This window comes from Eptesicus fuscus, chromosome 21 (assembly GCF_027574615.1).
Source record: "Eptesicus fuscus isolate TK198812 chromosome 21, DD_ASM_mEF_20220401, whole genome shotgun sequence".
Lineage (NCBI taxonomy): Eukaryota > Metazoa > Chordata > Mammalia > Chiroptera > Vespertilionidae > Eptesicus > Eptesicus fuscus.
The window spans coordinates 34,465,278-34,480,072 of record NC_072493.1 but is presented as its reverse complement, the minus strand read 5'-3'; the positions used below and the strand labels follow the sequence as shown (position 1 = coordinate 34,480,072).

Genomic DNA, 14,795 nt, shown 5'->3' with positions numbered 1-14,795 from the left:
TCTTATTATGGATGTTTCTCTCTCTCTCTCCCTCTCCCTTCCTTTCTCAAATCAATAAAAATATTTTAAAAAAAGAAACCAATTACTTGAAGGCAATATAACAATCAATCTGTATTACATTAGGAAACATTATCCTTTTTAAAAAATATATTGTTAAATTTATTTTAGAGAGAGAGAAAGGGGGAGGGAAAGAGAGAAACATCCATGTGAGAGCCAGACATGGATCAGCTGCTGCAACCCAGGCATGTGCCCTGACTGGGAATCCAACCAGCAACCTTTCCATGCACAGGACAATGCCCAACCAACTAAGCCACACTGGTCAGGGCAGAAATGTTATCTTGAACTTAAAATTCTATCCCCAGTCAAATTGTGGATTGAGAAGTTAAAAAAAAAAAGACATTTAGACTTTCAGGACTCAGAAAATATATGTTTCATGTGCCCTTTCTAAGGGAGCTGAGTATATACTCCAGTGATAACCAAGAAAGAGAAAGATGTGCAATACAAGAAATGGTAGATTTAACCAGGAGGGTTAAACTGACTTCTGTGCAGTAGTCCTAGCAGCCACCTGACCAGATTGGAACCGAAAGAGGAGTGTCCTCAGGAAGAATAATGTAATTGATTTCAAGCTATAGACAAAGTAGTTAAGAAGCTCAGATTAAAAAAAAAAAAAAAAGCTCAATTTTTGTTGTTATTGTTAATCTCACCTAAGAAGATTTTTCCCATTGATTTTTAGAGAGAGTGGAAGGAGAGAGGGAGAGGGAGGGAGGGAAGGAGGGAGGGAGGGAAGGAGGGAAAGAGAGGGAAGGATCAGTTTGCCTCCTGCACACCCCCTACCAGGAATGGAACCCACAACCTGGGCATGTGCCCTGACCTGGAACCGAACCAGCAATCTTTAAGTGCATGGGATGATAACTAACCAACTGAGCCACACCAGCCAGGTTAATAAATCTGGGTTTTTTTAATACCTTCTCCATAGTATTGTGAGCAGGGGCAGGTCTGGGTTTTATGGAGCATGAAGCCCTATCGCTTGATGGAATCCTCCAATGAGGAGTCCCGAAGCCTCAGCTTCAAGGACAATATACCAGTGCTTCCTGCACAAAAAGCAGCAGATGTGGGTCCACAACTGAGGTCTCACCAATCTAAGACCACAGCCAGGCTGAGACTCAGAGGCTAGCAACCTCTAGAACCCCTTCTTGTGCCTGACAGCAACAGTGAGGGTTGCTCCCTCATTTCCAGAGGTAATAGGCATAGTTCTGTGGCAACTGTCAGTTTCCAGACCAACTCTGTGCTCCAGGGGAATTTGCTGTATTCTATTTGTGAGGTCTCAAATCTGCTGCCTTCCTAGAGGGTTTGTGAGCTCCCCCTCCCCCACGTTTAGTCATTTTCTGAGCTCAGTTCTAAGCCCTCTACACATCCAGCATCCTTTTAACAAGGCTTTGCTCCAGAGCTAGGTGCTGTGGTTTGCAGTTAGGAATCTTACTCTGCTCAGCCTGAAAGGACCAAGGGAAGACAAAGCCTTCCCTCCCCACCCCTTACCTCAAGCTCATAGCAAGCCTGATCTAGTTACATTCACCCTGCGACCTGCCCTCCAGGCACTGATCCTGCTGCCAAACTCTTGCTCCACCACACCCTCTACCTGGCTTACCTCCTAGACCAGTGATGGCGAACCTATGACACGAGTGTCAGCACTGACACGCGTAGCCATTTCTGATGACACGTGGCCGCTGAGGCAGCCGCATGCCGAGGATGAAACATTTGCGAAATAATGTTTTTTCCTCAAAGTGACACACTACCCGAGTTATGCTCAGTTTTTTGGCCAAGTTTGACACACCAAGCTCAAAAGGTTGCCCATCACTGTCCTAGACCTTCCCAACCTTCTCTCCCAAGGCAGGAGAGAAATAAGGGGAAAGAAAGACCCTCAGTAGGAGCCAAGTTGTCTGAACTATTCCCAGTGCCCACAGGAAGTAGGGGCACGAGCTTTGTTTTCCTTTTAAAAAATATTTTTATTGTTGTTTTTTTTTAGAGAGAGAGAAGGGAGAGGGGGAGATGGAAACATCACCAGCTGCCTCCTGCATGCCTCCCACTGGGGATCGAGTCTGCAACCCGGGCATGTGCCCTGACCAGGAATCCAACTGTGACCTCCTGGTGCATGGGACAACACTCAATCCACTGAGCCACCCTGGCTGGGCACGAGCTTTGTTTTCTATGAAGAATGTGCCTGATGGAAGAAACCCAGCTGCAAAAAAAGGACTCCAAGGAAAGTCAAGAAGTGGCAATAAACAGGGGGTTTGGGGAGGCAGTCCTTTCCTAATACAAGGGAGGATTCCCAAACTCCCGGCCCCTCCAGGAGCGGCCTGTGCCCTGTGTACCCCAGCCCTCTCCCCACCAAAGTCTCCGCCTGGCCCTGGCGACCGCCACAACCGGGCCTTCCGCTAAGGCCCAGGGTGCGCATTGGAGGACGATGCCCAGCTGAAGCTGCTGGCGCCGCGCGGCAGCACCAGGTCCAGGGCCAGGTCACGCTGCTCTTTTTCGGAAAACACGGGTCGGTATCCCAGCAGCTGCAGTGCGCCAGCGCACAGCTCCTGCACTCGGCGGATCTTGGTGAAGGGCAGCGCGTGGCGCCAGGCCTGGGAGACGTTGAGTGCGTCCCTGGACGTGGTCTTGAAGGCTTCGCGGCGCGCGCCAGGCCCGGACCCATGCGTGATGTTGTGGATCCAGGCCTCCAGCTGCGGTGTGAGGCTAAGGCCCGCGAAGGCGTACAGCGCACGGATCTCGGGCAGCGGTGCTCGCACCAGGTCCTCGAAGCGCACCAGGCGGTAGCGGCCACGCAAGAAGGGCGGCGGCTTGTGGGTGGCGGCCTCAGCGATGCGCACGTGGCTGCGGCACACCTCCCGCACCACGCGCAGGCCTGGGTCGGCCTGCACCCACGTGCCGTTTGTGCCCAGCACAATGCCGTTGTCGCGCGCCAGTGCCTTGGCCGTCTGCTCGCGTGAGCGCAGCACCGCCCGCGGGTCACGCACCAGGTGCACGATGTGCAGGTTGAGAGCTGGGTCGGTGAGCAGCGGGTAGAGCACCTGCAGGTTGAAGAAGCGCACCTCCTTGAGCACCACGTGGCTGTAGGAGCGGCAGGCTTCCTGCGCCAGGCCGAAGGGCCTCCGTGCGCACAGCGGCTTGCACACGGCCTCGCTGCTGATGGCTCCGCGCTGAAAGGCGCTGCAGGCCGGCGGCGAGCACAGCGCGCGGCTCACGGCCCACTGGAAGAGGTCTGAGAGGTTGCGACGCAACGGCAGGTAGGCATCGAACACATCCATGTCACACAAGAAGACTGACCGCACCAGGTCACGCACGGCCATGTGCAGCGCCGACGCGCTGCCCTGCGACAGGGTGGACCATACGTGCCACGCGGGCTCCATCAGGTAGAAGACATTGGGGTGCTGGCTGAAGAGCTGGCCCACAAAGGATGAGCCGGAGCGCCAGGAAGACAGCACCAGCACATGCACCCGTTCCTCGCCGTCTGCTGGGGATGTCAGCCTGGGCCGGGAGACCAGGAAGAGCAGGAGGCCAGCCTGCGCCAGCAGGAGCGCGATCACCGTAGTGCTGGAGATGCGTGGCAGCCACATGCTGCCTGCGAGGGGCCTGCGGGAGGGAAGGTTAGCAGTGAGGGAAACTGCGCCCTTGTCCACATCCCAACTTCTGCTCAGCGATTGCAGGGAGCAGCCCGGGGGATGTGAAGGTAAGACCTAAGCCACGATCTAGTCTATGAAGAGCAAAAGACCAGTGGCAGAATACTATGGGAAATCCTCTTCTCTTTTATTCTCTTCTCTTCCTCCGTCACTCCCTATCTGATGAAGGAAATATTTTAATATATGTTATTATTGATTTCAGAGAGGAAGGGAGGAGAGAGACATAGAAACATCGTTGAGAGAATCATGGACTGGCTGCTTCCTGCACGCCCCCTACTGGGGAATCTAATTCTGACCTCCTGGTTCATAAGGCACGGCTCAACCACTGAGCAACACCCGCAGGGTTGAAGGAAATATTTTAAAAAACAAAACTCCTGCCTTTTGGTTAAGAATTCCTTTTAGGGAGATATGTTTAGGTTGTTTAGCTGAACAGCTTGATGGGTGATTTGAATCCTCAGGTTGAATCCTGGTTCAGCTACTTCCCTAGCCTGTGATTTTGGACCAAACACTTAATCTCTCCATGACTCAGTTTACCCATCTGTAAAAAGGGGACAATACCGATCCTGGAGTGTTGGTATGAGCATGGGGGCAGGGGGAATGTACTAAACCCTCATAATGGATAGCTGGCATTTTCTACACATGGAGCTACTGCATTGTTTGAAAATTTTTAACATGCAGATACAACTTTTGTTATTAAAAGTAAACAAATAAGTAAAAGACAAAGAACACCAACTGTTGCCAGCACCCATGGGGAGTGAAGTGCTGCAGGATGCTTGGACTCCAGAGGGAGGGTGTCCTTCTGGAACCTGTGAGTTTGCAGAAGAAACCAGTTCAGGGGAGAGAGAGGATGGAGCTAGAGAAGCTGGGAGGTGAGAGTGGAGTCAGGCCCCTGGTGGCTGCTTGCCATTTCCCTGCTGAGGATACCCACCACTTGTCCGGGACTGCTGGGACAACTGCCCACCTCTATCACAAATCCCTGGGCGATGCCTGGAGGAGCCTCAGGTCCTGAGAAAGCAGGAGCCCCACAGGGGGAGACAGCCCTGCCCTGGCTGCCGCTGGGCTCAGACCGGGTGCTGGATACATTTTTCCAAATGAGTGAACGAGCTGTCTCTCCTGCTAAGTGCGGGAGAGAGGACTGGCTTTGAGTCCCTCCCATGCCACGTAGGAGCTATGAGACCTAGGGCAAACGACCTGGATTCTCCAAGGCTCCATTTCCTCCTTCGTAAATTGGGGATGGGGATGCTGGTACAAATGCATAAGGGGAAAGGGCTTGGTAAGGTGCCATACTTATTCCACAGGTTATTCTTGCTGAGTTGAGCTGGGTCTGGAGAGGAGGAGCCATGGGAGACCACTCAGATGAGACACCTGAGGTCACCTAAGCTTGGAATCCCAACACTTCCCAGGCCCACCTCTGGCCCCAATCACCCTGAATCCTTTGGCGAATCTTTAAAATGTCATGCTTGTGCTGCAGAAAGGAACACTGAGCCTTCCACACCCCAAGGTTCCCGAGTTTTCTCCTCTTTGTACATGGTGCTCCTGCAATGATCAAGGATGAGGTGCTTTGGAAGGTAGGGGCCTGGAAGTTTCCTCCTTAGCTTCACAGTATTTGCTCCCTAATAACACCCTCCCTGTCCATGTCCCCACTGAGAGAAGCCAGGGTCTAGACCAAGCATGTCAAACTCGAGGCCCGAGGGCTGCATACCTCGTTTATTTGGCCCATGGTAGCCTTTGAGTTTGACATGCTTGGTCTAGATCATGAGCAGATCTCATCTCTGTGCCTTCTCCTTATTGGTAGGCTGTAGGAGTGGAAGGAGGATGCCCAACAGCTGCCATCTGCTAACTCCAGAACTGCCTCCTGGATCCCATGCCCACTCCTGGAAAACCTGGAAGACTCGGAGAGTAACTACCCATCTGCTCTGCACTTGTTACCTCCTCTCCTTGAGGGTGTGCTTCCCCTGAGCACAGGGGGTAGGAGAGGAAGGGAACTCATAACTGGTGTGCTGATATAAATCATCTCAAATGTGAGATGCTTTATATCCACCCTATGATTTAACTCAGCAGCCCCTGAGGCGGGCATTATGATCTCAGTTTTAAAAATATATATTTTATTGATTTTTTACAGAGAGGAAGGGATAGAGAGTTAGAAACATCGATCAGCTGCCTCCTGCACACCTCCCACTGGGGATGTGCCCATAACCAAGGTACGTGCCCTCAACGGGAATCGAACCTGGGACCTTTCAGTCCGCAGGCCGATGCTCTATCCACTGAGCCAAACCGGTTTCGGCTATGATCTCAGTTTTTTAGGTAAAGGACCCAAGGCTTAAAGAGACAGCAGGAAACCAGGACTCAAACCTAGGACTTCCATTGCTAAGCCCCTGGCACTTTCTTAAAAAATATATAATTTCAAAGAGGGAGGGCGAGGGAGAGAAAGATAGAAACATCAATGACGAGAGAGAATCATTGATCGGCTACCTGACCGGGAATCAAATTGTGACCTCCTGGTTCATAGGTGGTTGCTCAGCCACCGAGCCATGCTGGCCGGGCACTCCTGGCACTTTCTGATCACAGTCGGCTGGCCTCTCTAGTCCCTGCAGAGTGCAGGACTCTGATGCTTTGGCTCAAGCACAGCTGCCTGGACAGCCCAGCCTCCCCTTGCAGAGAAGGATCTTGACCACAGGCCAAGGTGTTTGTTACCTGCACTCCAGGGAAGCCAGAGGTCTTCTTAAGTGACTTACACAATACAGGAACTGCTACCTGATCCTGTTATTGGAACTCAAGAACTAGGAAGGGGAGTGGAAACATCCTATGCCACGTAGGGTGTCCAGAGAAGTCCAGGTCCCCATAAGGAGTCTTATGTTCAGCACACCTACCAATTGTCCCAGGGTTCAAAGTTAGGAAGAACATGTCAGGCAGGCACGGTGATATGTACTTTTATCTTCATGATTGAATTTTATCCTCCCCGAATCCCCAGGAGGTAGAAATTATCCCTGTTTGTTTTAATTGAGGCAATGGGTTCCGACAATGAATACTCAGCTAGTAAGGCACATAGCAGAGGTTTAAATCCAAGTGCCAGACCCCCAGTGGAGGGTCCTGGGGTGGGTCCCTTCCTAAGCCTTTGCCTACTAGTTCCCCATCCTGGAAGTCCCCTCCCTCCCCTATGAATTCTTTCCTGTTTAAAGTCATTTGTGAGTCATATATTTATTATAGGTTCAATTTTTGGAAAAGGTATCACACAGAAGTGGCACAAAATAATATACAGATGAGGGCATTGTGGGCTCATGTTTTATTTGTGAAAAATTAGGAAAGGGGTCCCATCCTCTGGCAGACACAGCCCCACCCCCAAGCACAAGAGCCACTCAATCAAAAGGAAGTGACATCCTCTGTCCACTACGGGCCTCTCCTGCCTCCCAGTTCCACCAGGTCTTTGATGATGTTGATAATGATGGTGAAAATAATCATGTATTTCAGTCAAACCCAAGAGGCCATAGAAAGAATAGAAAGTTCCCTCGTCTACTCTGACACCCAGGACCACCTTCCGCTGTCTCAAGTTACTGAAACTGTTTTGTCAGAAAGTCTTTGAAAATTTATTTTTGTCAAAATAATCCACATAGCTTGCCCTGGCTGGGTGGCTCAGCTGGTTGGAGTGTTGTCCTGTGCCCCAAAAGGTAGTGGGTTCGATTCCTGGTCAGAGCACATACGGTACTTAGGTTGCAGGTTCAATTGCCAGTTGGGGGGCATATACTAGGCAACCAATCGATGTTTCTCTCTCACACTGATCTCTCTCTCTCTCTCTCTCTCTCTCTCTCTCTCTCTCTCTCTCAAAATCAATGAAAACATATCCTAGGGTGAGGATTTAAAAATAATAATAATAATAATCCACTTAGCTTAAATAAGCACAAGGTATCCCTGGAAGTTTATACAAGAGAGCGACCATATTAGTTCCCCCTGAAAGGGGGATGAAAGAGCTGGAGCCCAGGAATCTAGCTGTCTGGGCAGCGCTGACTTGTAGCCCAGCTTTGCCTGCCCTTAACTCAGCAGCATCTCCTGTCAGCAGCCTCTCCCAGCCCTGGCAAAGAATCTAAGGGAGTGAAATGTAATTATAGGTACAAATCCCTGGCTCAGATTTCTCTCAATTCAGCATCAGCTGGAGGCCATCCCTGTTTAGGAATCCCAAAGGCCAGAGAAAATGGATTCTGGATGCGGGATCAGTGGACTCTAGGTATTAAGGGCCACCCCAGAGGGGGCAAAAAGAGCTCTAATGGAGCCTGGCCATTCATTAGGGAGAAAGTTAAAAAGGAGGGAAGGAAAGATGAGAAAAGGAGGCAGAGAGAAAAGGAAAATAAGAGAAAAAATATCAAGCAGAGAGGGAGGAAAAGAGAGATAGGAGGGGGAAGGTGAGTGCTTATGGTGGAGTGGGTACAAGGACCATCAGTAAATACCATCCACTGAGGGCTTCCTGTAATGCCAAGCCTTTTCTACCATCTTCAGGTTTAATCTTCACAACAACCCTATGAAGTAGACCTGATGCTCATCCTATTTTACAGATGAAGAAACTGAGACTTAGAAAGATGAAGGAACTTGCCTAGAGGATCCACATACACATAGCAGCTGAGTCAGAATTTGAACCCTCTAAGGTCAGAGATTTTAACTATATAGTATCGAGTGGAAAAACACAGGTAACAAAACACACACAGATACACATACCAAGTGTGCTAATTGTGTATGATACCAACTGTGTTTAAAAAAAAACAGGAGTATCAAAGGGCACCATCAATAAAATAAAAGGACACCCATAGATGGGAGAATATGTTTGCAAATCATATACACAGCAAAAGACTTATACCCAAAATACAAGTATATAAAATTCTGTTACAACTCCACATGAAAGACAACCCGATTTTTAAATGGGCAAAAGATTTAAGTAGAAATTTCTCCAAAGAAGATGTACAACTAACCTATAAGCACATGAAAAGATGCTTGACATTTTTAGTCACTAGAGAAATGCAAATCAAAACTACAATGAGAGCCTAGCCAGTTGCTCAGTGTTTAGAGTATCAGCCTGTGGACTGAAGGGTCTAGGTTCAATTCTGGTCAAGGGCATGTACGTTGGTTGTAGGCTCAATCCCCGGCTCCATTCGGGGTGCATGCAGGAGGCAACCAATTGTTGTGGTCTCTCTCTCACATCAATGTGTCTCTCTCTGTCTCTCCCCGTCCCTTACACTCTCAAAAAATCATTCAGGTGAGGATTAATGAAAAAAATATGAGAGCCCCCTTCATTATAGCCATCCACTAGGATGGCTATAATGAAAAAGATAGATAATACCAAGTGTTAGTGAGAATGAGGAGAAATTGGAACCCTCACACACTGCTGACAGGAATGGGAAATGGTGCAGTTGCTGTGGAATACAGGCAGTTCCTCAAAAGTTTAAACAGAGTTACCATGTAGCAATTCCACTCCAAAACATATACCCGAGAGAACTGAAAACATGTCCACACAAAAACTTGTTTATGAACTGTCATGGTAGCATTATTCTAATGGCCCAACATGGAAACATTTCAAATAGTCATCATTTGATGAAGGGATAAACAAAATGTGATGTATTCATATAATTGAATATTATTTGGCAATAAAAAAGGAATGAGGAAGAAAAAAAATGAAGTACCTGTGGGAAACCACCCATTGTCTTCACTAGCAGAGAGGTGTGGACAAGGAGCCCAGAATGCTGGTGACCCTTGAGCCCTGGCAAAGGTCAGAGCTATGCACCCACTGTTTAGTGGAAACAGTGGTAACTGAAGCAACTTCCCCACCAGATAGTCATGTAAATACTTACTGCTAAGACAGTCTGTCTGTCACTGGAAATTGCCTGCCTAAGGGCTATAGGTGTATCCCAAACTGAATGAAAGGATGGCAAGGCCTGAGCCCAAGCTGAGTCCTCCTGGGCTCCCACCTGGCCCCCCAATTTCCAAATTATTTCTTCTTGTCTCCTCTCTTTCATTTGTGTGTGGCCCCTTCTCCAGATCCTGAACCCTGAACCACTCGGGATGTGGGTTTTCACAGTACCGATACATGCTACAACATGGATAAACCTTGAGGTGATTAATGCACAACACTAAATATACTATAAGCCAGTGAATTGTATACTTTAAAAGGATGAACTTTAATGTATGTGTATTATATCTCAATAAAGCTGTTATAATAATTATACAAGTGTGTATTTATAAGAGGAAATCTGGAATGATGCGTGCTAAATATTAGTGATTATTTCCTATGGCCAGATTACAAGTACTGATTTTTCTTATTAGTGTTTTGCTGCCTTTTCCCAGATAGTCTACAATAAACTTGTATTACTTTGGTAATCATAAAATCAGTTCTTTTTAGTTGGTTAAAGGAAGCATGGGTACAGTTTGCCTGCTCCAGCCTCCACTGCAGGGAGAGAGGTGCCTGCATATCTACCTCCCAGCTGAGGTGGTATCCAGTTGACCAGAAGGCTGGGCAGTAGGATGAATTACCTCCTATGCAGTGACAGTGTGGAGGCTCACACGCCCTCCCTCAGCCCTGTGAGCTGGGCTGGGCTGTGGCAAAACAGGTGGCCAACCCCAAGCCCTAGCCTAGCACATCTAGCATCTCTCTGCCTGCCCTATGAGCAATTGTGTGGCACTAGCCAGAGTCAAGGAGGCCGGAGTCACACAACCCGGATGTTGCTGGAGGAGACAGATTTGCCTGCACGAATGTATTGGGAAATGAAATCAAATTAGTCTGGGAAAAGAGCCTCAAGTCCCCGAGCTCAGAGTCACCCTGGGGGAACTTTAGAGCAGATAACCCGTAAACCCCTTTCCCTAGCTCTGGGGGTTGGGGAATCCTCAAAGTACACTTTGCACAGCACCTCGTGTGGTCTAAAATTGGGCCTAGAACCTGGCAGCTGGAGGGCCCTACAGTCTGGGCCTTCCACCTCTTCTCATTAGTAACACACGCACGGTATGGAGGTAGGGGGTGCACATTTAGCACGTTCCCCTGTGTTCCCCCAGGTGTTGACTGAGCCCTTTCATTACAGAGATCATCTGGAATGTTCTCTGGTTTATTTGTGTAAGCTTTTATTTTAATTGATTGATTTTTAAAAAGTAAATCATTCTTACAAGTCAATGACATAAAAAGAGACTGTTTTAGAAGAAAACAACTCAAAACACATAAGTTGTGGACCTTGTTATTTTTTTTGTGTGTGTGTGTGTGTGTGTGGACCTTGTTTGAATTCTGATCCAAAGCAACCAACCATAAGAAAATATCTTTAAAGCAATCAGAGAAATTTGAATATGAACTGAGTACTGTACTAGGTGATATTGAGTACTGTACTAGGTGATATTGAGAAACCATTGTTAATGCTATTATCACTACCCAGAATTCTCTTGTTTATGCATTGCTGTACCTATCTCCCCTTACGAGAATAGAAGCAGGATGTGGTCTGTCTCTTTAGAGGAAGGAGGTGGGTAGTACAGTGGTTAATGGTGGGACTCCACTTGATCATCTACTGTGTGATCTTGGGCAAGTTACTTAATCTCTCCGTGCCTTTTTCCTCCTAATCTATAAAATGGGGGAAATACAACAGGGTTGGCAAAAATAGGTTTACATAATACAAATAAATAATAAATAAATAATATAAGAATAAACTGTTTCACATACTCCAAACTGTAAACCTACTTTTGCCCATCCCTGTATAACCCAAGGCATGGGATTAATTTTTTAAAATATATTTTATTGATTTTTTTTACAGAGAGGAAGGGAGAGGGATAGAGAGTTAGAAACATTGATGGGAGAGAAACATCAATCAGTTGCCTCCTGCACACCTCCCACCTTGGATGTGCCCGCAACCAAGGTACATGCCCTTGACCGGAATCAAACCTGGGACCTTTCAGTCTGCAGGCCGATGCTCTATCCACTGAGCCAAACCGGTTAGGGCGGCATGTGATTAATTTGACAATTAAATGAATTAATATTTATAAAGTAGTTAGGACAATATCTAGTTCAAAGTACACTTATAAGTACTTGTTCGGGAATATTCCAAACCCTGGGTTACAACTATATTCTATGATTCCAAGGGAATCCTTGGATTTTACAAGGAAAACTCAAGGACAATAGCCTAACCAGGTGCAGGTGACTCTAGCACCCTAGTTACAGAACGTGGCAAGCCAGGCAGGGGCAGAACATGTACATAGAAAACATAAAACAGTGAGTAAAGGCCAGAAGCCTGGCTTCTAACGCCAGACTGGGCTCAGATCCTGCCTCTACAACCACTGAGCTCCCTGTGCTTCAGCTGACTCTTTTGTAGAGACTATCACAGCACGTACCATCCAGGTTGGAGAGGAGTGAATGGAACAATCTGATCCTTAGCATAGTCAGCGCTCACTGAGCAGCACACCATTCTTATTGTTTTGAGAGAGGGAGGGAAAGAGAAACATGGATCAGTGGCCTCCCTGATGGGGATAAAAGGGGCAACCTGGGTATGTGCCCTGACTGGGAATCGAACCCACTACCTTTTTTTTTTTAAATATATTTTATTGATTTTTTACAGAGAGGAAGAGAGAGGGATAGAGAGTTAGAAACATCGATCGATCAGCTGCCTCCTGCACACCCCCCACTGGGGATGTGCCTGCAACCAAGGTACATGCCCTTGACCGGAATGGAACCTGGGACCCTTCAGTCCGCAGGCCAACGCCCTATTCACTGAGCCAAACCGGTTTCGGCTGAACCCACTACCTTTTGATGCACTAGACTGCACTCAACCAACTGGGCCACACCGGCCAGGGGGGCGGCACACTGTTCTTATTAGTTCTGGCACTTGGCTCATTCACTCATGGTTTCAGGGCAGCCAAAGCCTTTCTGTTTGTTCTTCAGGCCTCAGCTTTCCCATCCCCACGTCTCCGGTACAAGAGGGAAGGAAAAGGAGGGTTGACATTTGCTGGGCACCTATGCTGAGGCCAAGAGAGGTCTCTGTTGTTGCCCAGGCAGGGGCTGGCCAGACTCTAATCAGCTGGATCTGGTTCCAAATTCACTCACCAAGCTGCTGTTGCTCCGGAGTTCCGTGGAAAATGCCATTGGAGCGCTATCTAGATTAAAGCCACCCTCTGACCCTCACGTTTGAGGAGATAAGAGATTCCCCAGCCTTGATCTCATGATGCCAGGTGCAGCTGAAGTCCCGGAAGACTGAAACTAGTGCCCGGGGCAGCGACGGCCTTTGCGCGTTCAGATAAAACCATCACCTTCAGCCCGGTCCCCCTAACTCGCCCCGCCCCCCAGTTGCAAGATCCATGTCCCCCCCGCACCTCAACTCTGCCCCTGGCTCAGCCCCAAGCCCGCCCAAGGTGGAGACAGCCGCGCGGAGAGGGGACGAACCAACGCACCCCCCAAGCTGGAGGTCCTTGGCTGACCTGGCGCGGCTTCCGAGGCTCCGAAAAGGCTTCTCGTCGTCTCTTCCAAGCTCCGCTCCACAGCCTGCTGTCTCTTCGCTGGGAGTCCGCACGGGCTGGTTCGTTCCGTTGAGATCCCAAGGTTCCTAAGGGGCACCCGATGATACCAGGGATGGATGGGGCTTCGCGGATACCAAGCTATTGGAGGCACCTGGGGACCCACGGCGGAGGTACCTGTAAACACGGCAGGAGTTCCCGTAAAAAAAGAGAGGCCTCATAAGATGGGGTGGCGGCAGTCCTGGAGCCACAAGGACCAGATTCGTCCTGACCCGGGGTCCCCGCCCGCACCAGCCCCGTGGCCCCGCGCTACCTGTGCGGCCGCCGGCGGCCCGTGCGCGGTGCGCGGTTCGGCGCTGCCCGCTGGGAGCGGAGCGCACACAATGAGGCGCTTTCAGACGTGGCTGCGGTCCCGAGCTGGCAGGCGGGAGCCAGGGCGGGAGGGAAGGAAGAAGCCGGTTGGCCCCCGGCTCCGGCTACCAGCCCCACACGGGCCGAGGGGCCACGCCTCAGGGGTGGGAGGGGGGCGGGGGGAGGGACAGCTGGCCAGGGGCGGGCGCCGGAGGGCCCCCGGGAAGAGGAGGCACAGGTGGGCTTTGGGGTTGCAGGAGGCGCACTGTTTGGGGGAGGGCGCTAGCACAGTCACCTCTCATCTCACTAATTGACCAAAACAGTCCCAAGAAGGGAGGCTCCCAGGAGCACAAAAGGCCCTTGTGAAGGAAAAAAATTAATCTTAATTTTGCCCCTCCTCGCTCTCGGTGGCATTCTCGCAGCGAAGTGACTTGGAATCCAAACCAGCTTCCCAAGGCCCCAGCCTCAGCCCTAAGCCAAGTACAAGGCACCTTGATGCCAGGTGAACCCACAAAGTAGTGGAGCTGCGAGGGGCTGAGACAGCAGGTGGCCCTCAGGAACTAGGCCCCAAGCTGGCCCGTCTCGTCCCCTCCCTGCTCTAGCCAAGAGGGCAGCGAGTCCCCGGATAAATACAGGATACGTTTCAGTAAATAAAGCAGATCGCCCCCCTCCCCCTCCAGATAAAAGAGCAGAGTCCAGGCATTTGAAAATGAAGGACGATTCTGACCTCTGGGAATCCGTGGTGGGTTCTAAAAGAAGTCTGCTGTGAGAGCACTAGTATAGATTAGTGCCTTCTTTCCAGGACACGGCTTGGCAAGATGAGTTAAAATCCTTAAAAACAGTCATAAGCTTTTTGAATTAGTAATTCCTTTCTAGGACCTATCTTAAGGAAATAAACCAGCAGCAAGGATTTGTACACAGGGTTCAAAGAAGTGTATGACAGTAAAAAAAAAAAAAAAAAAATACAAAAGATGTGTACCAGAATGCCAACAGTAGTAATTTCTGGGTAGCAAAGTTGGAACTTATTTTCTTTAATTACACATTTCCTCCAGTAGGCATTTAGAACTGCTCTGGTCAGATATAAACTTCTTTTTAAAAGCATGAAACACGCCCTAGCTGGTTTGGCTCAGTGGATAGAGTGTCAGCCTGCAGACTGAAGGGTCCTGGGTTCAATTCCAGTCAAGGGCACGTGCCCAGGTTCTAGGCTCCATCCCCAGTTGCGGGCGTGCAGGAGGCAGCCAATCAATGATTCTCTCTCATTATTGATGTTTCTCTCTCTCCCTTTCCCTTCCTCTCTGGAAAAAA

General features: G+C 49.3%; 1 protein-coding gene across 1 annotated transcript; it reads right to left on the bottom strand.

Moving 5' to 3' along the window:
* Window positions 1-2,018: 2,018 nt before the first annotated feature.
* LOC103284376 (carbohydrate sulfotransferase 6) lies at window positions 2,019-3,727 on the bottom strand. Its single transcript, XM_028142824.2, has one exon. The coding sequence runs from the start codon at window positions 3,618-3,620 to the stop codon at window positions 2,433-2,435; it is 1,188 nt and encodes a 395-aa protein (XP_027998625.1). The 5' UTR covers window positions 3,621-3,727; the 3' UTR covers window positions 2,019-2,432.
* Between the last annotated feature and the right edge of the window lie 11,068 nt (window positions 3,728-14,795).